Source organism: Lissotriton vulgaris, chromosome 2_1 (assembly GCF_964263255.1).
Source record: "Lissotriton vulgaris chromosome 2_1, aLisVul1.2, whole genome shotgun sequence".
Taxonomy (NCBI): domain Eukaryota; kingdom Metazoa; phylum Chordata; class Amphibia; order Caudata; family Salamandridae; genus Lissotriton; species Lissotriton vulgaris.
This window is the reverse complement of record NC_141687.1, coordinates 1,347,977,768-1,348,002,524: the sequence shown is the minus strand read 5'-3', so window position 1 is coordinate 1,348,002,524 and position 24,757 is coordinate 1,347,977,768. Positions and strand designations below refer to the sequence as shown.

The 24,757-nt window shown below is 47.2% G+C and overlaps 1 protein-coding gene across 1 annotated transcript in view; it reads left to right on the top strand.

Annotated features, from left to right (window-relative positions):
- EPB41L5 (erythrocyte membrane protein band 4.1 like 5) overlaps positions 1–24,757 on the top strand; it is a 1,452,967-nt gene that overhangs the window by 784,808 nt on the left and 643,402 nt on the right. The window contains exons 14-16 of the mRNA XM_086957110.1: positions 1,845–1,872; positions 23,309–23,351; positions 24,269–24,384. Of these exons, the coding sequence (XP_086813236.1) occupies positions 1,845–1,872; positions 23,309–23,351; positions 24,269–24,384 (187 nt within the window). The remainder of the gene's footprint in view (positions 1–1,844; positions 1,873–23,308; positions 23,352–24,268; positions 24,385–24,757) is intronic.

Sequence of the window (24,757 nt, the reverse complement as noted above, 5' to 3'; positions counted from 1 at the left end):
TCTCGAACAGGCTCAAACAGGTAACTGCCCATGTCCTCTCCGCCCTTAATCGGCTCAAACAGGTAACTGCCCTTACCCTCTCTGCCCTTAGCTTCGACACTCGGGCAGAGACGCCCTAAGCCTGGCCTTCTTATAGCCCTAGTAATCAGGTGACCCCTTCAGCCAATGGGAACCCTAGCCCTAACACTATCCAATCACAACACTAGCCCTAAAATCTAGACCAATAGGAGACCAGGACCTTACAGCCAATCTTAGCCCTAGTCCAAGCACCCAATCAGTTCGAAAACCATGATCTCTACGTCCAATAAAGGCCCTAGCCCTACCTGTAGTCCCAACCAAAGTCTAAGCAACCAATGGCACAGGTAGCCCTAGTTCCTGCTTCCAATACAAAGCCTAACCCTACTCAAAGTCCCAAAATTAGTTGAGCAGCAAATCACACCAGCTGGACTAGTCGCTACTTCCTTATTAAAGGTCTAACCCTAGCCCTAGTGTATGTATGTATGTATGTATGTATGTATAGGCATTTATATAGCGCACTACTTACCCGGAGGGTCCCAAGGCGCTTCGACCGCTGCGAAACCCTTCCTGGCTTCCCTGAGAGATGGTCCCTTAATGGGTATCTCCAGGGTGAGACCAGGCATCCCCGGCGGTCTGGTGGGGCCGTTAGTGAAGATGAGGCAAGCTAATGCCCAGAGTTGCCGAGTGTGATTGCTGATCAGAGTGGGCACCGAGGCGAGAGAATTATCGAGTCCGCTGACCCTGGTCCAGAAACCTGCCGCACCGGGAATCGAACCCTGGTCCCGGGCCGTCCTCTGCTCTCGGGTCTGCCGCCTCTAACCAGTGAGCCACACTACTTCAGTCCCACCCTACTTCCAACAACCAATAACATAGGAAGCCCTAGTCCCTAATTCCAATAGAAATCTTAACCCTAGTCCTAGTCCCAACCCTACAATGATTGAATTACAGACCCAGAAACCAATAAGAACCCTCAAATACCCAACCAATGAGGACATTAACCCTTATCCAATAGAAACACCAGATACAACCACCACTCAGTGTACACATGTACCAACCACTAGCAGACCATATAAGGTCCCAGACACCTCACACAAGGTTTGCTGGCCAGGGAGTTGGAAGCTGCTTTTCCTGTTCAGAATCTCCTAGGAGACAGGCTCAATCCACACTTTGGACTACTGCAGGTAAAGGCCTCACTAACTTGAAACTTTACTCCCTCTGCTGGCCAAAAAACGAAGTGCACAGGCCCTAATAAACACAGTTTAAACAGCTCACAGAAGCACCCTCTGATGTAGAATATCCCTGTTGCTGTGTGGGGCAGATAGAATTCAAGTACATTGGTTATCTTAACGGACAGATAGGCAAGTACTAGCAAGCTTTGCTTTATACTTCAGAATATTTTCTTGTGCATTGTAAACCAACATCAATAAAAAGACATACACCTACCACGTGATTAAACTATTTGATGATCACGTAACGTAAAAAAAAAACATCACAATGTTATCTTTGTGAAGAATAAGCTTGCAGAAGTGTGTATATGTATATGTATATATATATATATGTTTTGTTTTGTTTGTAACTCCCATTACAATGATCTTTGACTTACCTGGTTAACGCATTTGCTGTATGCTTCACAGCATTTTTTGTCTGTCTAAATTGAATAGGCCAATGTCTCAAATCAGTTATTTGCTCTATTGCACCGTTTATAAGTAAGAATTATCAGGGAAACAATTTAGGATGCCAAACTGTAATGCGCCCAGCTTTGTCTGCTTCATGATTTCTTCATTTATGAAACTGAGTGACGATTTAAATGTTTCTTTTTTTAACAGCACATCCTGCCAGACCCGATGTGACAAGGTATTTAATAATTTGTTTATTTTACTGCTTTATTGAAAAGGTTCATGTTAAATTCAACCATTATACCGCAATTCCCGACCTTTTGAATTACTTTAAGCGCCAGACTGAATCCGGAATCTTTACCTGCAACAACTCCAGCACACGGGGGGGGGGGTTGCACAATGGGACACCAAGGTAGCCTCTTTTTGCCTCAATGAGTTATGACACGGAGCTGTGTATTGGTTCCACTCCTACTCTATTAAGTCTGCTTTTTTTGTTTTTTTTTGCCATGCCTTTACTCTCAAATGGAAGTTCACTTCAACTTTTTGTGTGTGTTTAGACTCCCAAAAAATCCCTACGACTGTGTGCAATTGGGAGAATTTTTCCTGTAAAGACTAGGCTTTAAACTGTGGGGCGCTTCCGTTAAACAGATGTCGGTTATGGATGCTTATGGTGCTTAGGCTCAAAGCCTGACGAGTTCAGCGACAAATGTTCTGTGTTGCACCGTAAGGGTATCGGAGATTGTGAATCAAAGTTGTACCTCACTGAACGCAAGAAGTGAGGTTGATCACGTTCACAGTCCTTTTACCAATCCAACTCCCATTGTGGGCACTCTATCCTCTGGAAAGTTCAAGTCAAATGGCAAGTTTTGATGCGTCTGTGTTCTATGGCCCTACTTGGGCTTGTAGTCATTGGGCTCTCTGGAGCTGCTGGGCCATTCTTGATGCGGAGGGTTCAAGCGAGTGCTGGTGTTTTCTAACTGGCTGCATCAAGGGCTCCCGGGCCTCCTGGTGACATGTACCAATGGTGACAGGGAGGGAGGGGGCAGACTTCACTGGCCCGTGCCGTGCGCCGCAGGTCACACTGTGCGCAAGGACTCACCCTGCCGTCAGAGCACTGAAGGTAATCAGTAAGTACTTTGACCCTCCCTCCCTCCAATACCATCATAATTAGGCCTCCGGGCCTTCCGATGACACATACCGGTGGTGACCATGTGGGGAGCGGGGACTTGACCGACTGGTGCCTGGCGCCACAGGTCACATTGTGCGCAAGGACTCAACCTGCAGCCGGAGCAGAGGACAATTGGAAAGTTCTGTAATCTGCACCCTGTAGTCCCCCCGCTAGTACCATCATAATTCGAGCTCCAGGTTTTATGGCAATAATTGTTTGAATATTTCCGTTTGTATTCATCCCCATTTGGTTTCGCTCATCGTATTTGTATTTCTCCATATTTGTTTTGTGTTTTGAGAATATAAGGAGGCGTGCATGTGTATTTAACTGATAAAGGAGGGCACGCAAACCAGCGGCTCGTGTGACGCCCTAAATAACCACCTCCCTCGGGGTGCAAACTCCGCTTCATAGCAGCACTACTTTAACCCCACCCCTGTTCGCAGGCACCCACTATTAGGGTTGTTACGGTTCACGGGCTCCAGACCGGAGCTTCCTTTAGTAAGAGCTGTCTGCAGATGTGTAAGGAAAAAACGACAACTCTCCGGAGTGTTTCAGGGCACTCAATCCAACAGTGCATATAGAGAGTGTGCTAGCTGTGCAAAAACACTAAGAAACAGACATTCAAAAATAGAACACCTGAGATATTAAAAAAAGATGAATATAGTTTGAACGTTAAAAAAGCCATAAATGGACAACAGAAGGTTACATCCAGGGCTCATACATATAATGCGATTAATAACTCGTTCTCATAGCTCAATATATAGCGTTGAAAAGAGCTATTCTTTTTTTTAATTTTTTTTTAAACAACGCGAGACAAGAAATGAGGCCTGCTTATTCGTCAGTGCGCTTCAGTGGGTCAATCATTACATGTTCAATAACGTCAGACAACATCTCAATTGACATTGCAGTTAGTCAGCATAGTCATAGGCATACATCATGGTCATCTTAAGTACTCACTCATCTCGGAGCTGAAGCTCACTCCTACCAAAGACTGATAACACCATAAAGAAGCGAAAAACAACAAACATTTGCAATGCAGTAGGTCTCGCAATTGCGAGATTTAGAGCTATTGGCATTGTAAATGACCAGGCCTTTTATTTACGTTTTAAAAACAAAAACATAAATAAAAGTAATTGTCATTTACAATGCCAATAGCTCAAACTTGCGTAAATGCGAGACCTAATACATTGCAAATGCTTGTTTTAGTATATGGTTCGGCGCCCGCTGTGTATTGTGCTACTTACGAATGTTCTATTGATTAAGTGTTGTGTGCTTTATGTTCTAATCTCGTGTAGAGATTAGTAGAGATAGTTCTATTAATAAATACATATTTGTATATAACTACTATGTGGTTCTATTTCATTTAGTCATTCAGGAGGTGATATGGTAAAACAAGCTGATTTACATTCCTTCAAGATTAAGCCTGAAGGCTGCTCTCCAGTTACCACTAGGATAGCTTTCTAAAGGATATCTTTGACCTCATACATCACAAGGGTCGTGTGTACTGGTACAAGATGCCCACTTTAATGGACAGCATATACCAACCCACCTTCTCACATCCCCTGCAATTCTTATCTTGGAAGGTTGCTTTTTTGGTGGCTAGTGCCTCACTTGGACGCATCAGTGAGCACCTGCCATTAACCATTATTCCACCTACACAGAGAACCAACCCCAAATTACCATTCAAAGTGGTTTCATCTTTCAATCTCAATTAGTCAGTTGAATTACCGATTTATTTCCACAACCGGATTTATTTGTGGAAAGAGCTCTTCATATCCTAGATGCCAAAGAGCTCTTGTGTATTATATTGAAAGAACTTAAGCGTCCCTTAAAATGAAACCACTCTTTGTTGCTTTTTCACCCCCTTACTTTGGCACACCAACAAGGCAATGTAGGGCAGGCAGTGTTACGTACTCTTTCAAACAGCTGTAACACCTACAGTTAGCCACCGCTTTTGGAGAGGGACTACTTTACAGTCTATACAGAGCTTGTGTATCTACAGCCACACATGTCTCAAACGGAAAATATTACTTGTCCTGTAAGCATCTGTTTGTGGTATGTAATGCTGTAGATTTACATGAGCCCACCCTCCCTGGACACCTGTAACCGTTGCAGTTCTTATACACTATAGCATTTGCATGGACATCACTTTACTGGCGACTTACTCACTCTATTCTCACCCGCATGCGGGAAAACAGTCTAGCAATTGAGTCAATGCCCATGCACATGATCACCAAGAGGGAGTCCTTTTGACTAGTGACTCGAAAGACTTCAAAGAAAAACAACTTGCACACATCCGGACCCAACACTATATGGTAGAAGTATGCTAAGCAAGTGAATCACATGCCACGAACAGATGCTTACAGTATAAGTAACCTATTCCATTTTGGCATCAATTAAATGATCCTTGTCACTCGCATGACCTTCCTGTCTTAGTGATTAGTGAGAGAGACGTTAGGAAAATGTCAGTTGGTCAGGCTGCTCTTAAAACGAGATCCCTTCCTTGGTATGGCATCAGCAGAGTCCAAAACGAAAGGGATTCATGCAAAGTTCACAGCAAGCAACTGGATTTTCAGAACTTTATCTGTCACCGTTCAAGCTAAGTATAAATGGACCGATTCCATAACCTTGCTCCAAAGGCAAAACATCTTCTGTATCGCTACAATTTGCACTTTGTGCAGGGAACACGAAAAGATATTGTTCTGCTGAGCATAGAAAACTACATCTTAACGATGATAATTTATCCACTACGTTATGTAGACCCAGTATCTGATGCTGTATATCTGAGATCAATATCTTCAGGGTCTTCATAGTATTAATTTGAAGCGATTAAAAGGGATGCCTAGTACTAATATTTAATTTATTCAGAGATTAAAAAGATTCCGTATTAGTTGATAATCAATCACAGCCCCAGTTACATCTTAAGGCAAACTGAGGTCAACCCTCTTCCGTAGTCCAGATAAAACCAAATTTCATAACTATTACTGCACTTTGGGGATTTACTAAAACACGTTTGGACTTTCAGGGCAAAACAAGTAAGTCCGAAGCCCTTCCTTATGTGGAAAATTAATTTGTGCTGATAAACATTATCTGCGCCATCTTGCCTTTTTCCCAATGCCACACTTTTGTCGTGGATGGCAGCCATTATAGATGCCTTGGTCAGACCCACTCTCTGCACGCCACCGATCCCCCCCACCCTCGTAAGCTCCCCCCCCCCCACGCACTGGCCACCCCCTCTCTCTCTCTCTCTCGCTCTCATGCATGGGCCATAAAACCCCTCCATCTGCGCTGCTCTTCCCTGGGAATCACACCCCGTGCCTGCCCGACACCTCCCTTTCTTCCTATTCACTGTCGCACCCTCTGACACCCCTCTTCCTCCGTGTCCTATTGTCCAGGCCGGTCCCAGGCTTTCACCTAGCCCTGAGGATGCAGTTTATGGCCCTAACTGTAAAGAATCACCCCTCTTCAAAGGAGTTACAGTAGATCAAGGGGGCAGCCTTGCCACGTGCCCCGGCGGATGTCCAGTGGCTTGGAACCCGTCCCGTTCACCCTGATAGTTGCTTGGGGGGTCGCGTAACAGCTTGCCACCCTGGCTCTAAATCGCTCCCCTAGCCCGAATCTCTATAGCGTCCTATCTAGGTGTATCCAGTCCACTCTGTCAAACGCTTTTTCAGTGTCGACTGACAATAGGGCTGCATCCGAATCATTGTAGTGGGCCTTATCAATCACGTGCATCAGGCGTTTGGTGTTGTCTGCGCATTGGCGTGAGGGTATAAATCCCGCCTGGTCTGGTTCAATTATGCCTGGGAGACACGGCCCCAGCCTTGCAGCTAAGATTCCGGTAAAAAGCTTCAGGTCAATATTCAGAAGCGATATTGGCCGATATGCCGCACATTTAGAGGTGTCTTTTCCGGGTTTTGGCAGGATGATTATGTCCGCCTCGAGCATCTCTTGTGGGATCGAGCCTGGGCCTCGAAATGAGTTAGAGTTTTGTTAACACCGGGGCCAGGAGATGGCAAAAGGCTTTGTAAAAGCCCGCGGAGAACCCATCTGGGCCTGGCGCCTTGAGTGGTTTAAGGCGCGCAATAGCAGAGACCACCTCCTCCAAGCGAATGGGAGAGTCTAGCGCTTTTGAATTCGCGCCATTCAGTGCGGTTACGTTGGCTTCGTTTAAATACTCTGTCCCGACCTCCTCCGAGGCCGGATCGGCCTCATATAGCTTGGCGTAAAATGCCCTGAAAGCCTCGGCTATGCGCTAGTCTTCGCAATGCTCTCTTCCGCCTTCCTCGCGGATGACTTGTATCTTGGCCTTGACCGTTTTCGCTTTGAGTTTGCTGGCCAGCAGGCGACCGGTCCTATCTCCCCCCACATAATAAGTGTGCTTGAGGCGTAGCGCCGCATATTCTACCCTGTCCAAGTCAAGACTTGCAAGTTGCGCTCTAGCAGCCTTCAGTGTACGCCATATCCTAGGGGCCCCCGTCCGACAATGCACTCGCTCTAGCTCCAGTACCTGTGCGGTTAGTTCCTGGTGTCTTTGTTTTCGTTCCCTGTTATCTGCGGCCGAAATCGCCATCAGTTCTCCCCTGACTACTGCCTTTAGTGCCCCCCATACCGCAGTCATGGCTACCTCTCCCGTGTCATGTCTGGTAAGGTAGTCCGATATATTCTGTGAGAGTTGCTGCGCGACCCCCTTACGCGTGAGCTGGGACTCCCTGAGCCGCCACCTACCCTTGTGTGAGTGGATGCGAGGGACTTGCAGGTGTAGTAGTATTGCGTTGTGATCTTAAAGGGCCGCCGGGGTGACCTCCATGTCTTTTACCATAGGGCCCATATCTGTCGAACTAAGGAAGTGATCTATCCTGGCATATGTCCGATGTACATGTGAATAAAAAGTGTACCCCGGAGCTGTGTGATGTATCTCCCTCCATGCATCCCGGAAGCCTCTGCTGGCGAGCCAGCGCTTCCTCTCTGTAGAGAGAGCACTGGAGTCGCCAAATCTTTGCCCTGACCTGTCTAACACATTATCCATCACCAGGTTTAGGTCCCCACCAACCAATGTGTACCTTGCATCAGCCCTTAGAACCTCCGACAACGCCCCCGTGAGAAATGATTCTTGCCTAGTGTTGGGCGCGTAGATGGACCCCACTGTAAACTCCACATTACCAATGCTAACAGTGTGCTCCAGCAGTCTACCTTTGATTTCTGCCACCTTGTCTCGTACTCGGCCCTTGAAGTGCTTAGCGAACAGAATGGCCACCCCTGCTTTCTTCTTCATAGTGGAGGAGTAGAGCTGCGTCGGGAATGCCCTGGATCGCATACAATGCCAGTCCTTTACCAGCAAATGTGTCTCCTGTAGGAGGCAAATTGCCGCACCGGAGCTCTCCAAGTATGAGAGCACCGCCCGCCTTTTGATTGGGTTGTTGAGGCCCTTAACGTTTAGGGTTAGGACCTGCAAAGCTTCAGACGCCATTTGGGGGACTAGGCCCTACCCCGCCACTACCTTGCCTGTGCCTGATGCGCCCTCGGACTCTTGTGTCCATCGCCACAAACCCCTGAGCGGAGCCCCCTCGGGTCCCTGCCTCTCTTGCCTCCCTGAAACGAACACACCCGGGCCCGCCCTCCCACCTCAGAACTCCACGAACCCCAACTGAACCCCCCCTTGAGACACCCCCCTGCCCCTACCACCCCCCCTCCCCGATCCCAACTCCCAATCCCCAACTGGTGAACATTGTCCCAGGCCTATTCAGCAATAGTTCAGGCCTGCGGTAAAGTGTGGAAGGGAATGTGTGGCAATGGCGGCCTCGAGGACCCTGTCCCCCCCCGTGTGGTGCTGTGAAAGATCACGGGCAAAGTCCTGGTTCCTCTATTCGGCTCCTGTGTCCTTAGCTACTTCCTGAATTGCTGCCTCGTGGCCCTGCGCCACCGTTTCTGGGTCTGGTTTGAATCCTTTCCTAGCCTCGCGGCGTCTCCTCACTGTCTGCCAACCGTCCCTGGGCGTTTGCGACATTGTAGACTGCGTGGATCGTGGTTCCTTGTCATCCGATTCATCGCCCTCCGGCTGGATACCCAACAGAGAGCAGGTGTCCTTTAGTGACCTCAATTGGTGGAGGGAGCCGTTCCATTTAAATATAAGTCTGAATGGGTGGCCCCAGGAGTAGGGGACCCCCTTGTCCCGCAAGAAGGTGGTGGCCACCCTGAATGCTCGTCGTTTCTGTAGGGTGATTGCGGAGAGATCTTGGAAGAGCTCCACTGTGTGACCCCTGAAGTTGATAGGTTGCGCTCTCCTCGCCGCTTGCAAGATGCGTTCTTTGAGAGGGTAGTCCGGTAAAAACGCCAGAATGTCCGGAGGAGGAGCAGGCGCCCTGCGAGGGGGACCCACCCTGTGGGCCCTGTCGATGCGGATCACAAAGTCGTCATTCTCCTGCAGAATCTCCCGAAACAACTCCTGCAGGTACAGGGTGACGTCTTCCCCCTCCGCCTTAGACTGCACATTTCGAACCCTAATGTTATTGCGTCTCGAGCGGTTCTCAAGATCTTCGGTGTGCGCTTGCAGGTCTGTCTGCTGTTCATGCAGTCTGAGGATTTCCTGTCTCAAAATGTCCACCTCCTCGCCTCTAACGTGTCCGGAGATCTCTACCGCCTCCACCCGCTCTCCTTGCTCATCAACATCCTTACGTAGCTCCTTGTAACTTCCCGCCATGTCTTGCCCTGAGGGTTTGGATGTCCTCCTTCAGGGAGGTAAAAGTCTCCATAAAAGATTTCGTAGCAGGGGCATCCGCCCCCTTCACGGTCTTTCTCCTTGGGCGACATGGATGTCGTCGGTTTGTCCGGGCTCTTCCCCTTTCGTTGAGCCTTTGGTCAACATGTCTTGTATCGTGCGTGTCCCTCTGCGACCACTTGAGTTCATAGTCTCCAGCCTCTGCACACCTTGCACTCCACTTACTCGTGCTCCGCGTACGTCCGGCCGTCGCTGGCCCTCCCGTTGGCACCTCCGGGTAACGACCGCGGAATCCGCTCCCGGTGTGGCCCCACGCAGCTCTTCCCAGTTGGCCCGCGAAGGCCTTCCCGGGCCTAGGCTGCCCTTCCGCCGCCCACGTTGTCTCACTGTGCCTGCCTGATGGAAGGCGACCTTACTCTTCGATCCGGTGTCTCCTCTTGCCGGGGGCCCGGCTTTCCGCCCCCCTCGATGTGGCTCCCCCCCCTCGTGGGAGGGAAGGGTGCACCTCCCTGGTTGTAGGCCGTGTTGGACGGGCTCACGCTGGGCCTCCTGCAGTGCTTGGGCCTGGACCCACCTCTTCTCCCGGCCCGGTCCCTACAGTCCTCCGCCAGGGGCCCGATCACTGCCCCCCGATAGCCGCCTCGCGGGCAGTTGGTCAGCCCTCTACTCACCTCCCCGTGGCGCACCCGGCCGGGCCCTCCCAGTTCCGGTTACGGCGATGCTGTGGGCCCGCCGCCCCAGGCCTCAGACCAACTTCAGGCCTTGGTGCTCGGAAGGCCCGTGCCCGGCCCCTAATGTCCCTTCACCGTTGCGTGCCAGTGTATGGGCGGCGGAGACTCTGTGTCTGCTGCAGCCGCCGGGGGCCCGAACTCCTGCCCCCCCCCCTCCGAGTGCCAGAGGCCGGTCTCCCCTTTGTCCTACTCCGCGCTACATACACCGGTGTTGCCCGACCCTTGCTGCCTCATGAGGATCGGGTCTCCCTCGTGGGCGCTGTGTGTCGTCTTGCAGGCCGGAGCCGGGGCCTCGATTTAGCCCACCGCCATAAGGCCCTTCTGTCACTCGTCTGGGCCACGGCGGCACAGCCCCGGCCCCGCGCTCCGCTGCCCTCCACCTCACCTCACACTCCGGTGCTGCAGGGTCTCCGCCGCCTCCGGTGCTCTGGGCCCCCCCTTGGGCCGCCGTGCCTCCTGCGGCCCGGCGTCTCACCTCTCGGCAGGGTCACACCGCAGCTTGTCGTGTGGGGGTCAGCGCTGCTCCAGTCGGCCTCTCTAGTGCCTCGGGTGAAGGGCCCCCAGCCGGCCCGTCGCTGCAGACGCCGTCATTCTTGCTGCCGGCTCTTCCACACTCGGCCTCCAGCTACCCGGCCCCCCGGGTCTCCGCCGCGGTGCAGGCCCGCGTCCCGTGCCCAGTCCAGACATGCCGATTCTTGCTTCTCGCGGCTCCCCAGGTGCCTCAAGCCAGCTCCCCACTGGTCGCACCGCCAATTCGATTAGCGAGAGGCAGGAAAGCCCGTGGAAACTTTGCTGTGAGGGTGATCGGACGAGGAGCCTCCGGCAAACACGTCTCCTCAGGCCGCCATCTTAGCCACGCCCCTTGCTGCCCTTTTTAAATATCAACACAATATCGGCGGTCTGCCATGATCTAGATATTGGGCCACCTACCAAGACAGAATAAGATAGCAGGTGGAAGTAGGAGGGGCCCAAAAAGGGGTTCTGATAGGAGCAGGTCCACAGAGATAGAGTGATGACCGGGTACTTTGTGGAGTTCCATCATCTTTATTGCCTCCAAAATATCTTTAGGTTGGAAAGCCATGGAAGTAACTTTGCTTACAGGAGGGTCAAAACCTGCTTTTGAAGCTCAAATAAGATAGTCATCTTAGCTATATATACATTCTAAAAGTGTCCCACCTATGCCTCAGGTTGTAGGTTATTATAAACATATGTAACATCATGACCAATCCATACCCAAGAACAATATATTGTGTCTTACCCTAAATGCTGCTACTAGATCCTCTTGCATCCTGCTTTTGCTGGCAGATTTAGCTTGAGTCAGTGTATCTTTATAGTTTTTAGTGGCTGTGAGAAGCTGACCTGGTAAATGCGATCCACTAATGTAAGTGGGCACCCTGCACCAGTCCAGACAACCCTTAGGGTGATTTTAGAGGTCTTAGACAACCACAGAAAGCTCTCTAAGTGGTAGCTGTGAAGAGATACCTTCAGGCTTCGTCTTAAAGGAGTGTAAAGCATTTTGTTTTACCAGAATGCAATCTTATAGTATAGATTAACTGAAAAAGAACCACCCAAGGTATGTATTTATTATATAACTTATCTAGTATGTTACAGTATCTCCTACATGGAGATAGCCACAAACCACACAATACTTTAGCAAAGAAATTACATTAAATAGCACTAATACACTGTTCCCCAGGGGGGGCATCAAACCATATACTCCAAAACTGTTATAAGAACCACTACTAGAGTCAGGACAATGTCGAGTGGAAGTAGGATCGCTGGAAACCCAAGCTGAGTAGATAGGGACCCCATGGAGGCCGTGTGCAGTGTGAGAAAATGACAGCAGGCTCCATACAACTCTAAGTGTAAGTGGCGGTTTTGTATTTTTGAAGTTTAAGGACCCTTCCCAGTTGACCTTGAAGAAACCCTGTGGAAGACCGAAGGTTGGAGACCCACCCCACCCATGGATACCGTGGTACCTAAGTTACCTAACCCAGGGAAGCCGGGTGCATAGGTGTGAGTGGCGCCAGAAACCACTGTCGAACCTAATGGAGGATTTCAGGAAAGTGCCGCTGCTGGAAGAGGAGAAAGTGTCTGTAGGAATCGAAACCTAGATTCTTGATGAAGAGTACCTGAAAGCAGAGGGGACAGAGTCTAGGTCACTTAGGAGTAACCTGGAGCTTGGTAAACAAATGCCCACCGATATCAGGTGCTTTAGGGATCATGTTGATGACCTTGGCTCTGCAGCTGCGGGGATCAGGCAAAGCGGAGGACGACCAGGAGCTGGAAACGAGCTGTCCCATGAAGGATGTCAAGTGCTGAGGGGTCGGTATCTGACAGGAGCACCAACAAGCCTGGGAAAATGCAACCCACACAAGAAGTCAAGAAGGTGCAGCGTTGGGACCAACCAGGTCCAGGAGACTCACCACGAGCAGGGGAGTCAGGGCAGGGCCAGATCAATCAGTTGAGCCCAGCAGAAACAAAAATGACCCTCAAATGGACCCACAGGCCGGAGGCACAGGAGTTGTGAGAGGACCTCGAGCAGCTCACCAATAGGAGCAGGCTACGGTGCCTATGAGGCGAGGTGGCTGAAGATTTTGGTGGAAGAAGTTGCCAGAGGTTGGGTCTACTTGGAGCCCAATGCACATGTTGCAGAGTTGCCAACAAGCATATGCACTTGCAAAAGTACGCAGTGCACAGAGGTTCTGTTAATGCAACCCCCACAAGGGATTCTGACCCTGTGAGAGGTCAGCTCGGCTCTCGGGTGACCTAGATAACCACCACCTGTGTTGTTGAAGCCTTCAGAGTCCGCAGGATCTTGGGATCCATTAACCGGTCAGCAGTGTTGCAGTGCCTGCAAACGCAGGGAAGTGACTCCTACACTTCAAGGGAGATTATCTTCAAGTGTTTTGGATGCTCCACAGGTCCTGCACGGATCCTGTATGGTGCACAGACGAGACGAGGCAGCAGACTGAAAGGGAGACTAAGTCAGGCCCAAACGAAGTCCAGCGAGGTCCAAAGTGCCCAGACGATAGAAGTGCAGTGGTTTCAGTTCTGAATCTTGTCCATGACAAATTGAACCAAGCACCCTTCCCTCAGGATTGTAAAGGCCTGTATAGTGGTGACTTATAGGTTTTAAGTGCAGTGACCCTAAGATATAGTAAACCTATATCTTTAGTAAGGGGTGCATGCACCAACGTACACAGGCTGCAATGGCAGGGCTTTAGTTCCATTTTGCATTGTCTCATGGGTGGCATAATGCATGCTTCAGCCAATGGGAGATCTCTTGGGTACCTATGCCCTAGGTGTATACCATATTCTAGGGACTGAAAAGGATACCCCAGTATCCATTCTGGGATGGTACCTAGGTACTAACTTAACAGTTTAGGGAGAAAGTAGGATCCCAGTCAGACTAGTCCAAAACAGCATCACATAAAGCAAAAAGTAGGGGTAACCTTAAGAATCAGATCCTACTTTCCTACACTGGTCATGATGTTTCGGTTCTATTTCCTGTTTTTTTAAGTTGATAAGCTTGTTTCTGGCCACTCTACAGTAGCTGTTAAACAATAGACAATGTGGTTGTGGTTTGATGGCCTCACTGCCATCCTTGCCTGAAGACAAGTGAATAGTTTTTCATGGAGATGTAGAGACAGAGACTGTAACTAGAGACCCACTGGGAGTCATTAACTCCAGATGTCCCCAGCCTGTCCATAAATCTGTGCCAGTGTATCCTTGTCCTGCAAACAGAATCCCATTTTAGGGCCTGCTTGTTGGTCGAGTGGGCCAGCTCTCCCGCTAGCTTGAAAGTACCAATCGATTTTACTTGAATCCCAGGCCTATTGAGTATCAGCTTGAGGACATTGTGGTCGCTATCATTGTGATGAACAACCATATCTACAAGCGAGGTCCACAGTTGTAAATATAGAAAAATATATAATCTATGCAGCTCATTTGTAAGAGTTGCTTAAAGGTATGGGCACCTCTACTGTTGGAAATAGACCTGCCTATGCATTCTTTGAGACCTAAACGAAGAGATAAACTCATCCGCTGACTAGCAGCCAGTGTACTTCTTTTTACTGTTTCAGAGCTAGCTGTGAAACGCCCAAAGCAGCATCTTTCTCTTCGGTTAGGTTAAATGACAGTGTTCGAAACTTACCTTGAAGTTCCTAGAGGCAATTGCCTGGTCATTGAAAGGTAAAGCATTGATAGCTTCCTCAAGGATTGGAAGAGTACTGAATGGCTTGTTCGCCCCGCTTTTTCCTATTGTAGAAATTAAAGATATAGTAAGGGGGCCCATCCCAGGCAAGGGACAACCCTAGGATATCCTGGAAATTTAACTTGAGACTTCTAATCATGCAGGATAGCTGGTTCTTAACCCAGGTAATCAACCCACTTGCCGGCTGAACCTACCCTGTGAGCTAGTTGGACAATGAACATTTGTGAACCCAGATGTACTTATAGACTCTATGCACCAATTTTCTTGCAGCATACCTAAATCAAATGAATCAAGAAAAGCCCTCCAGTCTGGATTGGGCAGTTTAAAATTAAGACCAACAATGCTTCAGGATAGTAGATTCCAGGCTTCAGTTTGCAGACTTGCAGAAGGGGACAATGAAGATGGAACTGCTGAGGGTGTTAACAGTCAATTCTCAGTTGATTCAGCAACACTGTGCTGATGTATAGTTGAATCCGACCTAATCATAGCCCTGAGCTCAATAAGCTTTAGGCAAATATTTGTCAGCATAGGGGTAGGGAAAAGCAGCTCCAAGGCAATGAGTTTATCTGCTATACTGCGGGAAAACCTATTTAGCTCAACGTAGTCTAAACCAGCTTTCGGTGAGGACCTGCGTTTCACTCCAAAGTTGTCCTGACAGATGACTGATGGACATTCCTGTACATTGCATATCCAGTGGATCATTTTGTTAGTCAGTGAGTCTTGGACTTCTCTTACCCCTTCCGGCAACCTTGGGATGATGTCCATGAAGAGCATACTGCCCGTACTCTCTGGCTTTTGTGCCCTGAGGAGAGGAGACAAATGACTGACAATTGGTGGCTCCATAAGAGCGAGGAGATGCCAGCTTTGCGGTCCCTGGCCTGGTGCATAGGCTGTAGGACAAGTATCCATTCCCTGTACATCCTGGGGCACATCTCCCTGACTGTCGGGGGACTGGAGAAACGTTTATACAAAACCTGCCTGCCATAGCTAGACAGTCAGTCCTCAGCCCTAACCTCTGGGAATTCTTAGATGAACAGGGTAAAGCCTCGAGGTCATTTATTTGCAGTGTGAGACGCCGTTGTTTCATGCCCATTAGAGGTGGGTCTCCCATTGGCAGTTGCTGGGGTAAGGATGATGTAACTCTGTGTAGGTCCATTAAAGTGTTTATCCGGGCTCTCAGAAAATTTACCTCAGTTTTAACTTCAGCAACTGTCTAGCAGAACTTGAACCAGCTTTGGCAAGGAGTCCGCTCAATTTATTGTAGACTTAGGACCCACCACGATGGATGACTCGGCGACCTTGACGGGTCTCAAGCGAGCCAAAGGGGCTCATCATTTACTACATGGAATACTAGGAGTAACCTGGGGTTAAGGCAGGGAGGCTTCAGAGGCAAAGAGCGACGTCTGAAGAGTTCGGCATAATACAACCATTAATTGTTCTCAGGGGTTACTATATCAGCAAGCGGTTTCCCAGACCCCTTTGCACCATGGATTGGTATAGGATGTGAGCAATAAGGCAGGAATTTGGATTGCAGCATTGCTTGCACCTCCTCAGTCGGAGATTCTGTCTCTACTAAGGTACTTCTGCTAGTTGCTGAAGTAGGCTTTTTCTTTGGAGTGGATCCCTTCATGGACTTCTCCAACAGATTCCTTTTCCACATATTAGAAAGGACTAGCACAATGGCAAGAATCAGGGATCACTGACTGAGAAAGCTTCCTCCAAAAGACCTAGACTTAGCAGTAAAAAAAATAGAATTGGAAAAAAGAGTATTTAACTTGTAGTGTAGTAGATGACAATGGGGATGACCCAGCCCCTCGGGTGATGGCGTTCGCAAGACGGACATTGCCTGAGTTTGCCAGCACACGTTCTGCACTGCGGTAGATGGTAGGGTACTTTGTAGCGCGAGAGAAGGCAGCAGCTACTCAATCTCTCCTGGAGGCAGTAGGTTGTGGGACAGGAGGTCCCTATAACAGCAGAAATGCCTTGACATCCCAGGCCAGGATATCTTCCTAGACACTGAATCTGGTGTCACCTACTGGCCCTGCTACTGAAGAAAGTGCGTCATTCACCCTGGTTCTGTGGAGGGTGGTGGAACTTCTCAATCTTCAGCTTCCTACCCAGTAAGTAAAGACAATTGTTCTGACTGAATTGTTTCAACTTGGCCAAGACCGTTCTGATTCCCTTTTGCGTTTTAATGAGACACAGACACAATTCTGGGGATCTGGGCCAACCCATGTTCAGGCTCCCCTGTTAATCGTTATGTTGGCAGGTGCCATTCTCCTCCTCAAGGTGATTCAAACTTTATTTCCCAAGAATCTGGCCAGGTGACTTATGGTACAGGCTTCAGCTATTAAAGTTCAGCTAAATTCCTTTTCGACTACTCCCCTTGACTGGGAATCCAAGAGAATCGAGACCTTTGGGAAACTGACGGAGCAGAGAACCAAACTCACCAAGAAGACCAATGCCAGCAGCCTACTAGGCTGCTATACTCATGCCTTGTGGTGTTCTGTCGCCCAGGTACTCCTAATGGCTCCAGAAGAGGCCCATGTTATCCTTTATCAGACAAGGAAGGACGGTTGTGATGCAGCCTCATTCTCTATTTGTTGCTGACTGAATACTACTGATTTGCTGGGAGAGCTGAAAGGTACCAGTGTAGTCCTCATCAAAATTCCTTAATCGGTTTAAGGCCATAAAAGTGCAAATCAAATACAAGCAATACAGTGAAATGAAACAGACAAACCATCTGCCCTATATTGAGAAAGCAATTAAGAAGTACAAAGTACTGAGTCTAAAACTAGTAAGATAAAATCTGTATTGAACATTTTAGGTGAGAGTCAGATATAGTTCAGGCCATACATAGACACAAAGGGCTGAGTGTGCAGCAACTGTCCTCAATGAGGCTGCCTTTAAATTGTGCATCATTGTCCTATATGTTGGAGATCTTTTTATAATATTTCAAAAAACTGTATTGAAGACCATAGAGTGATCATAATACTGGGGGACACCAATCTCAGAAAAGTATGTTCCAAATGTAAAAACCACACTATTTGAAGTACATTATCATGGGCCAAGTAGTTAATCAAAAGGACTTTTATAGTCCTGATTTCGGTTGGTGCGAGATTGTATGGCACAATATTATTCGGAGACAATCCAATCAGATCCTCCAGGTAATTCACCCCTACCTCAGTGTAAAAAACTATGTTTGATGTGATCCTTGGTATTACCAGCAGTTTACATAGAAAGCAACCTACAGTTCTCTGAAGTAAAAGTTGGTATGTCCACAACACCAGCACAATATTAGGAAACTTCAGTACTTTTTGCCTCATCAATAGAAATAAGTTCCTTCACTGGTCTATGGCAGAGCCTTGATGCAAATTAAAATATTGCTTCAACAGCTCTCTGAAATTGCAAAGACCTAATGTTGACTAGGTGAGCCAACGTTAGCTATTCATCAAAGGGGATGTCTAAATGATTTCAGTTTTTAATCCTATATATCCGAGGTCCCAACCTTGTGTGTTTTGACCTTAGTTTTCAAAGGACCTGGAACCATAGTGTAAGACTTGACATTAGTTATCCTTAAGTCAAGAAGATTCATAAAGGGGGCAAACCCATGTAACAAAAAACTAACCTGTATGCTGATCTTGCCAGAAAAATGCCATCCTCTATATAAACGTTTTTTGCGATGGATTGTTTTCTAATTTGGGCTATATCCTTGCCCCAATTTGTTAGGTAGTCACCAAGGCCATTTATATAGAGTACAAAAAACAGAAAAGGGGCTAAAATACATCCTTGCGGAACTACTCCAAACTATTTAATACGTGAGGTGCAGTCTCTGACTTGGGAGTAACGAACATTCACAAAGGTGTCCCAATTCAAGTGGCAAAGATCAGTCCATGATTGTTTGACCCCACCCCCTAATGATGTTAGCAAGTCCCATGGTTTGACACTGTATACAGGAGAGGTCCATAAAAGCTATAAGAATGGCATGTCTTGTGGCCTTCACATACTTCCCTAAAATTGGAGACAAGTTAAGACACTACTCCGTCGTCCCCGAACCTTTGCAACAACTAAATTGATCATCAGAAATGTTGTTATCCTCTTCCCATTTCTTCAATCTTGACAATAAAACATGTCCCAGTATTTTAGAGGAAGTGTCAAGTAAAGATATGTGGCGATAACAAGAAGAATTGTTTATATCTCCCTTTTTAAGTATTGGGGCCAATGATTGCCTCTTTCTAGGAGCAGGTGAGCAGGTCTGTTATTGCACAAGGCACATTCGTCAGTAGAGGCGCCCCCCTCTACTGGAAAATGAATCCTCCTGGATCCGATCAGTCAGACAAAAAACCCTTTAATCTGTGAATTTACATGACGCGTTAAAATCCCCAAACCAGATTTTAAAGATTTTTGAACCACGTTCCACCATAAACTTAGTTTAATAATCACCAAGTTGCTCCATGACTGCTGTTTGTCTGTCATCAAAGATGTTATAATAATAATTAACAATAAAATCTAAATGACTGGGTCATACAAAGTGCAACATTTGATAAAACCAGAGTGCTCTTAATGACCCCCCCCCCACCTCTTAATGCAATATATCTCTCTCTGAAATAAACACTACCAATCTTCATTTCACTCTTCCTGCTGGTTACTGTAATGCGTGGTTGCAGAAGTATCTAAACCCATAGATTGCAAATCTTTTAAGCACCCACATTTTGTGACAGCACACTATTTTGCAGTCTGAAGTAAATATAACCAGTCTATATTGGATAACTTGGATCTTACTCCAGCAATATTCCAGGATAGGATGTTGATGCCGCCTAGGATTCCCCACCCCCCTTTCTATCAATGGTGTGCAGCATTGGTATCCCAAAGCATACAGACCCTTCAGATCGACTTGTCCCCTCTATAGTGCATTAAAAGTGGTCCCATAACCTATTTTAGGCATCCTAAGTCAATGAATATCTGTAATGCCCTCCAAGGAAGTAAATTGTTCACCATTTACGACAAAGTGAGGGGCCCTAGGTGCCCTGGTTAATTTCTAGTGCAGAAGATGGATCCTCTGGTTTATAAAAGTAGCCTAAAGGATGAGCATGAATTTTCCTTGGCAGCGAAGTGAGGTAATTCAAATGACTCAGCAAATCTTTCACAATTGCTGGGTTCCTAAAGTTAATCACAACACAATCGTCTTTGCTTTTTTATTTTGACCATAACCCACCCATCCCACCTTTCTCACCAAAATGATCTCACCAAATAAATCCTCATGACCTGCATTAGAATTTAGCCAATGCACAACCTTATTCCTTGGGTCTTTTTCAAATTCTATTTTGGAGATAGAAATAACAAGGTGTCCATTCGGGTGGAGGTTGCAGTACTGTATTGTGACTGAGCCCCTGGAGGGAACCCTTCGGCAGTTGAGCTGCCCCAGCTGCAATGAGTCTTGATCAGGCATCCCCTGGACTTAAGATGCTTAAGGTAAAGATTGAACAGTAATACCGGGTGGTGCCACCTTAGCTCCATGACCTTGCATGCCTCGAATTTCTTGAAAAGTCTGAGTCTTTGGAACACTAGAAACAATAGTGGGGTCAGTATAATGATCTGCTGCTGAACTCACTGGTCAAGTGGCCAGTGGGTATATCAAGAACATCCAAACTATCTTCTGGGGGTTTGAGACTCTCAGCCAGAAGCAATTTACATTTGGTACAGATTGTATCCGTTAGACCAGACAAGTCGGAGGATGTTGATAGGAGCGCAATCTCATTTAGTGAAGGCAGGGGGCTCCTGGAGCTCCTCTGCTCCTTGAGGTCTTTTTTGGCATTTGGGAGCTGGCTCAAAGGTAGAAGCCTAAGACTCAGGCAGTGAGTGATAGGATGGCTGCTGCAATGTGAGGAAGGAGCACCGTACAGATTTTGAACAAAAACTAGAATCCTGCTGTCCCTAACCAGGCTTCCACTGGTGACTGGTCAGGGACAGCAGGAGAAGAGTGTGAGGCCTGTATGGTAATAGATGATTTACGGGTCAGTGATCAAGGTCTCTCCGCTAGTTCAATTTCCTTCTGGATTACCCCCCCCCCCCCCCCCCCCCCCCCCCCCCTTGCTCGATTCGGAAATCCCTCAGTAGTTGTTGGGTGCCTTGAGTCGTAAGAGTTCGCCCTCTGTACTTTACGCTTCACCATTTTATCCAGGAAAGGAAGAAGGAATCAACCCAGCCGTAATTAGGCGTAGCAGGCCTGCTCTTATCCTGTGCCACTTAATAGTTCCTGAACCAGACCAGCCTACATCACCAGTCACCTGAACCACTAGTGCAAGCTCCATTTTTGTTTTTCACTCCTGTTTCCCACTGTGCTCCCATAGGCACAAAGGATTCTAGTCACTGTGGCCTACTGCAGATTTGCACATTCCAGACAAGTATGGGTTGCAGGTCTGTTCACAATGCATCACACATCTACAGGGGAACAAAGAAATTCATATGCTGCAACAAGAAAAAGTGGGGTAGGTTGGAGAGGAGTGAGTTGTAGTGTAGTGGAACGGGGTACTTGGAGTGCAGTAGATTGGGTAGATTTGAGTAAGGTACATTGGAATGGAATGGGGTAGATTGAGGTAGAGTGGAATGGGGGTAGGCTGTGGTAGATTGGAGCGGTGTAGAGTAGGGTAGGTTGGAGTTGAGTAGGGACAGTGGAATCCAGTAGACTGGGGCGGACTGGGGTGGGCTGGGGTGGGGTGGGGTGGGGTGGGGTGGAGTGGGCTGGGGTGGGCTGGAGTGGACTGGACTGGACTGGAGTGGGCTGGGGTGGGGTGGAGTGGAGTGGGTTATATTGAAGTTGTATAGATTGGAGTGAAATAGAGTGAGGGTGATTGAGGTAGAGTGGAGCATGGTAGATTTTACTGGAGTAGAGTGGGGGGGGTAGATTGGAGTGGGGGACATTGGAGTGGAGTGAAGGAGCATAGAGGGGAGAGGAGTGGAGTGACAAGTTATGTCGTAGAGTGTCTTAGAGTGGAGTGGCATGGAGTGGAAGGGCTTAGAGTGAAGTGGTTTCAAGTGTTGTAGAGCAGAGTAATGTTAAGTTGAAACTGGCCATTACATTTGAACAGACATACAGTTTTACTGCGTACAAATGATGTGTGGACATGTCATATAGAGTGTATTGATTTGTTTTGGTCGTATTAAAATATTTATTCCCACCCTACTTAAGAATTATTTAAAACATGTGCTTCATCTCTACTGTTCTCATTCTGATGTATTGTGAAAAATCTGCACATTTCGTTTTTGTTGTGTGCTAGAAAAGTTAACGTCCTATAGCCTGTCCTCTTGCATGGGTACTCAGCAGGCTGGATTGTCACATAATTTCACTCACTTTAAAGTCAGCAAAAGAAAAGTAAATATCAAGTTCCCTCTGAAGAGAAAGCTTGATATTTGACCTCTTTCTTTAAAACAAATTAGACAAGATAAGAACAGGATTTAAAGGCCTGTTTACAGATAGTGAGTACTCATGGGGGAGACTTAGCTGGACGTTTTAAAACAAATAAACGACAGAGCTATCTTGAAAAGATGCACTCTGTAGAGTGGTTCACCACAACGAAAAAAATAGGTCCCAGAAGTGTGAGCCATACACGAGTGCATGAGCCATGCTCTCGGGGAGAGTCGCATGTAGGAAGAGGGAAATGTCGACCGCAGAGCTGACAAACAGTAAGTAAGCAATTGAGAGTGGCTTTAAAAGCCTATTAATGGTAACAAATTTAAGGGCTCCAGGCCCACTAGCCAGGCCCACTAGCCATAAACAAAGTCTGATTATGTGCATGTGCGGTCTACGGCGGGACCTATAAATACCAGAGTACAAGCTTCCCCTTAGGGATTACTGACCTTTGCTGCCTCCGCCCACGGATTTCGATGCATCCCCCATCCCCCCACCCCCCTTACTGTAGACTAATATGTTGCCTGTCGCCCTTCTAAAATCAGTCTCATTACATTTTTACGAGGGGCAAAAAGTCATGGGAGGCTCATAGGAATGTACCAAGGAGGGCACCCGTGCTCAGTAATCTTAAATCCAGAGGAGAAGGCTCCCTCAAAATGCACACACTCTTGTCTAGCCACACTATCCTGCCTTGCTCTCATCTCCCACAGGGAAGAACACAGTTCTAGCGTGGCACCAGCCGAGTACCAGTCTCCGGCTTCAAAAACTCCCGACTCCAACCCCAAAAGTGGTCAGGTAGGGCACACTATTTCCACTCCTACAACCCACAGAAACCTTCAGAGCAAAATATCCTTGTCCTTAATGTCTGGTGTCCTCTCACATCAACACAGTCCTCAGTGGTTGCGGCTGAGATTTCGCCTCTAAGGGCGGCTCCTCTGAGACCTAGGGGCGGGCACGACAGGGCAGGGGAGTGATTCATATAGTGTAGTACACTGGCATGACTGGATACCGTCCATTGGAGTTTGAGGTGATGTTCAGGTTAGTCTCTTGGACATTGCCCTTTGACGGTTTGGATACAAAGCGGAATCAACCATGGATCACTTTAAAGACCGAAGGGCCACAGCACTCTTTGGCTTTCTGCTTTCCATGACAGCTGGACTATGGCATGCATGCATGGCATTTTGAGCCTGCACTTCAAATGGGAATTTTATTTTTACACCATCTTCTATACACGGAGCCCGTTGGTTCAATGTTCACTTGTTCAGTATGATCAGATTCAGCTCTCGTGTAAATATAGTACCTCACAACAGGCATGTAAAGTAGTTGCAACTGTAGATTACATTGTATTGCATGTGGCACTAATGGAAGCAGTGGAGAACAGAATATGACTGTACTCACATGAACATCTGTTTTGTCACGTTTTTCCCCCATAGTGTTCAGAACAATGCGGTCACCCAAAATAACGGCTCACAGCAAGTAAGTCCAATGAGTAGCTATAGCACCTGCTTTTTTAACTCTAGTAACTGTGTGGTTGATTGTTCAGGCAGATGAGTTATTGCAGCATGAATTATGGCTCCTCTTAGAGGTGCATTTACTGCACTGTTAATATTTAAACCATTCACCTGGTGATGGCGCAAAGGCAATCAGACAGTTTCTGTACGTAGATATTCGACCAAGTATATCGTGGTCCACATTGTCCGTATGTTTTTTATTATTATCAAACACGTTTTCCAAGCCACATTTTATTCATTGATACAAAGCAGAGAAGAAAAGGTGAACTTGGAGGGATACTGATCAAAGTTTAATCTGATACTGAACAGAGAGAAGCGGCATGGGCAGAGGAACACAGGTGGTCCTGGCCTCTTGAATAAAAATGTGGATGGAAAATATGTTTTGGGTCAATCAAGGGAGAGGTTAGCAACCTAACACCAGCTTTACCTGTGCTCTGCCACAGCTACTTCACAGCTACAAGAGTGACTTATAAAGGCCTTTAGCACATAAATGCCTCGTTCTTCAAGAACTTGGTTAATGCATAGTACATTAACTCTTGGCCACTCATTCATTATTTCAGCACTCAACGAAAGAACCCTGTTTTCATCATGCATCTATCTAGATGCACATATGCCCTCTCTGACTTTGAGGCAACCTGTAGGAGGGGTAGACTAACAATGAACAAAGATCTTCATCCCAACTGAAGACTATCCAGTAAAACCCATGCTCCAGTCTCATTAGATCCTAGTTTGAAATGAGGTGTGTGGGTCAAATGTTTTTCAAGTAACTTAGGTATATTTTATGTAATAATTGTTGTAATTGTTCTTGATTTGTTGTACAGTGGTATGTGACTATAGCATGTTGATATCTTCAATAAATGTTTCTTTTGTTTGCTGCCCAAGGGCTTTAATGTAAAACCAACACTGCCAGTGGTGAATGCTATTCCCTCTACACCTGTGCTCGTGGAAATTGAAAATTTGAAGAGAAGTCCGGGATCCAGCCAAAAAGATAAAAAATGGTTTGTAGGCATGTTTACATGCAGCGTTCTTTGCCTCAAGTGGATCAGTATCTTTTTAATAAAAAAGTGAAATCACAAATACGAATCAACTACTGCTTTTACCCTTTACGGAATGCGATTCCCTTATGTTAAATTTGGACTGTGCTGCTTTCTTTCTTAACTGCAAATCAGTTGATAATTAAGTAACAATTTTCCCATCCTGTTTAATCTATGGAATCTGCAAGTGACTGTGATCAGTTGCTAGTTTTCATGGGTAATTTCTCTGTCGCTTGGTGAAAGGGCTTTTCTTTTCCGTCCTCTGAAGATGATTTATACATGATTGCATTCTGTCTAGTCTTGCAAGGTGCCTGCTGGGATAGTTAACGCTCTTTGG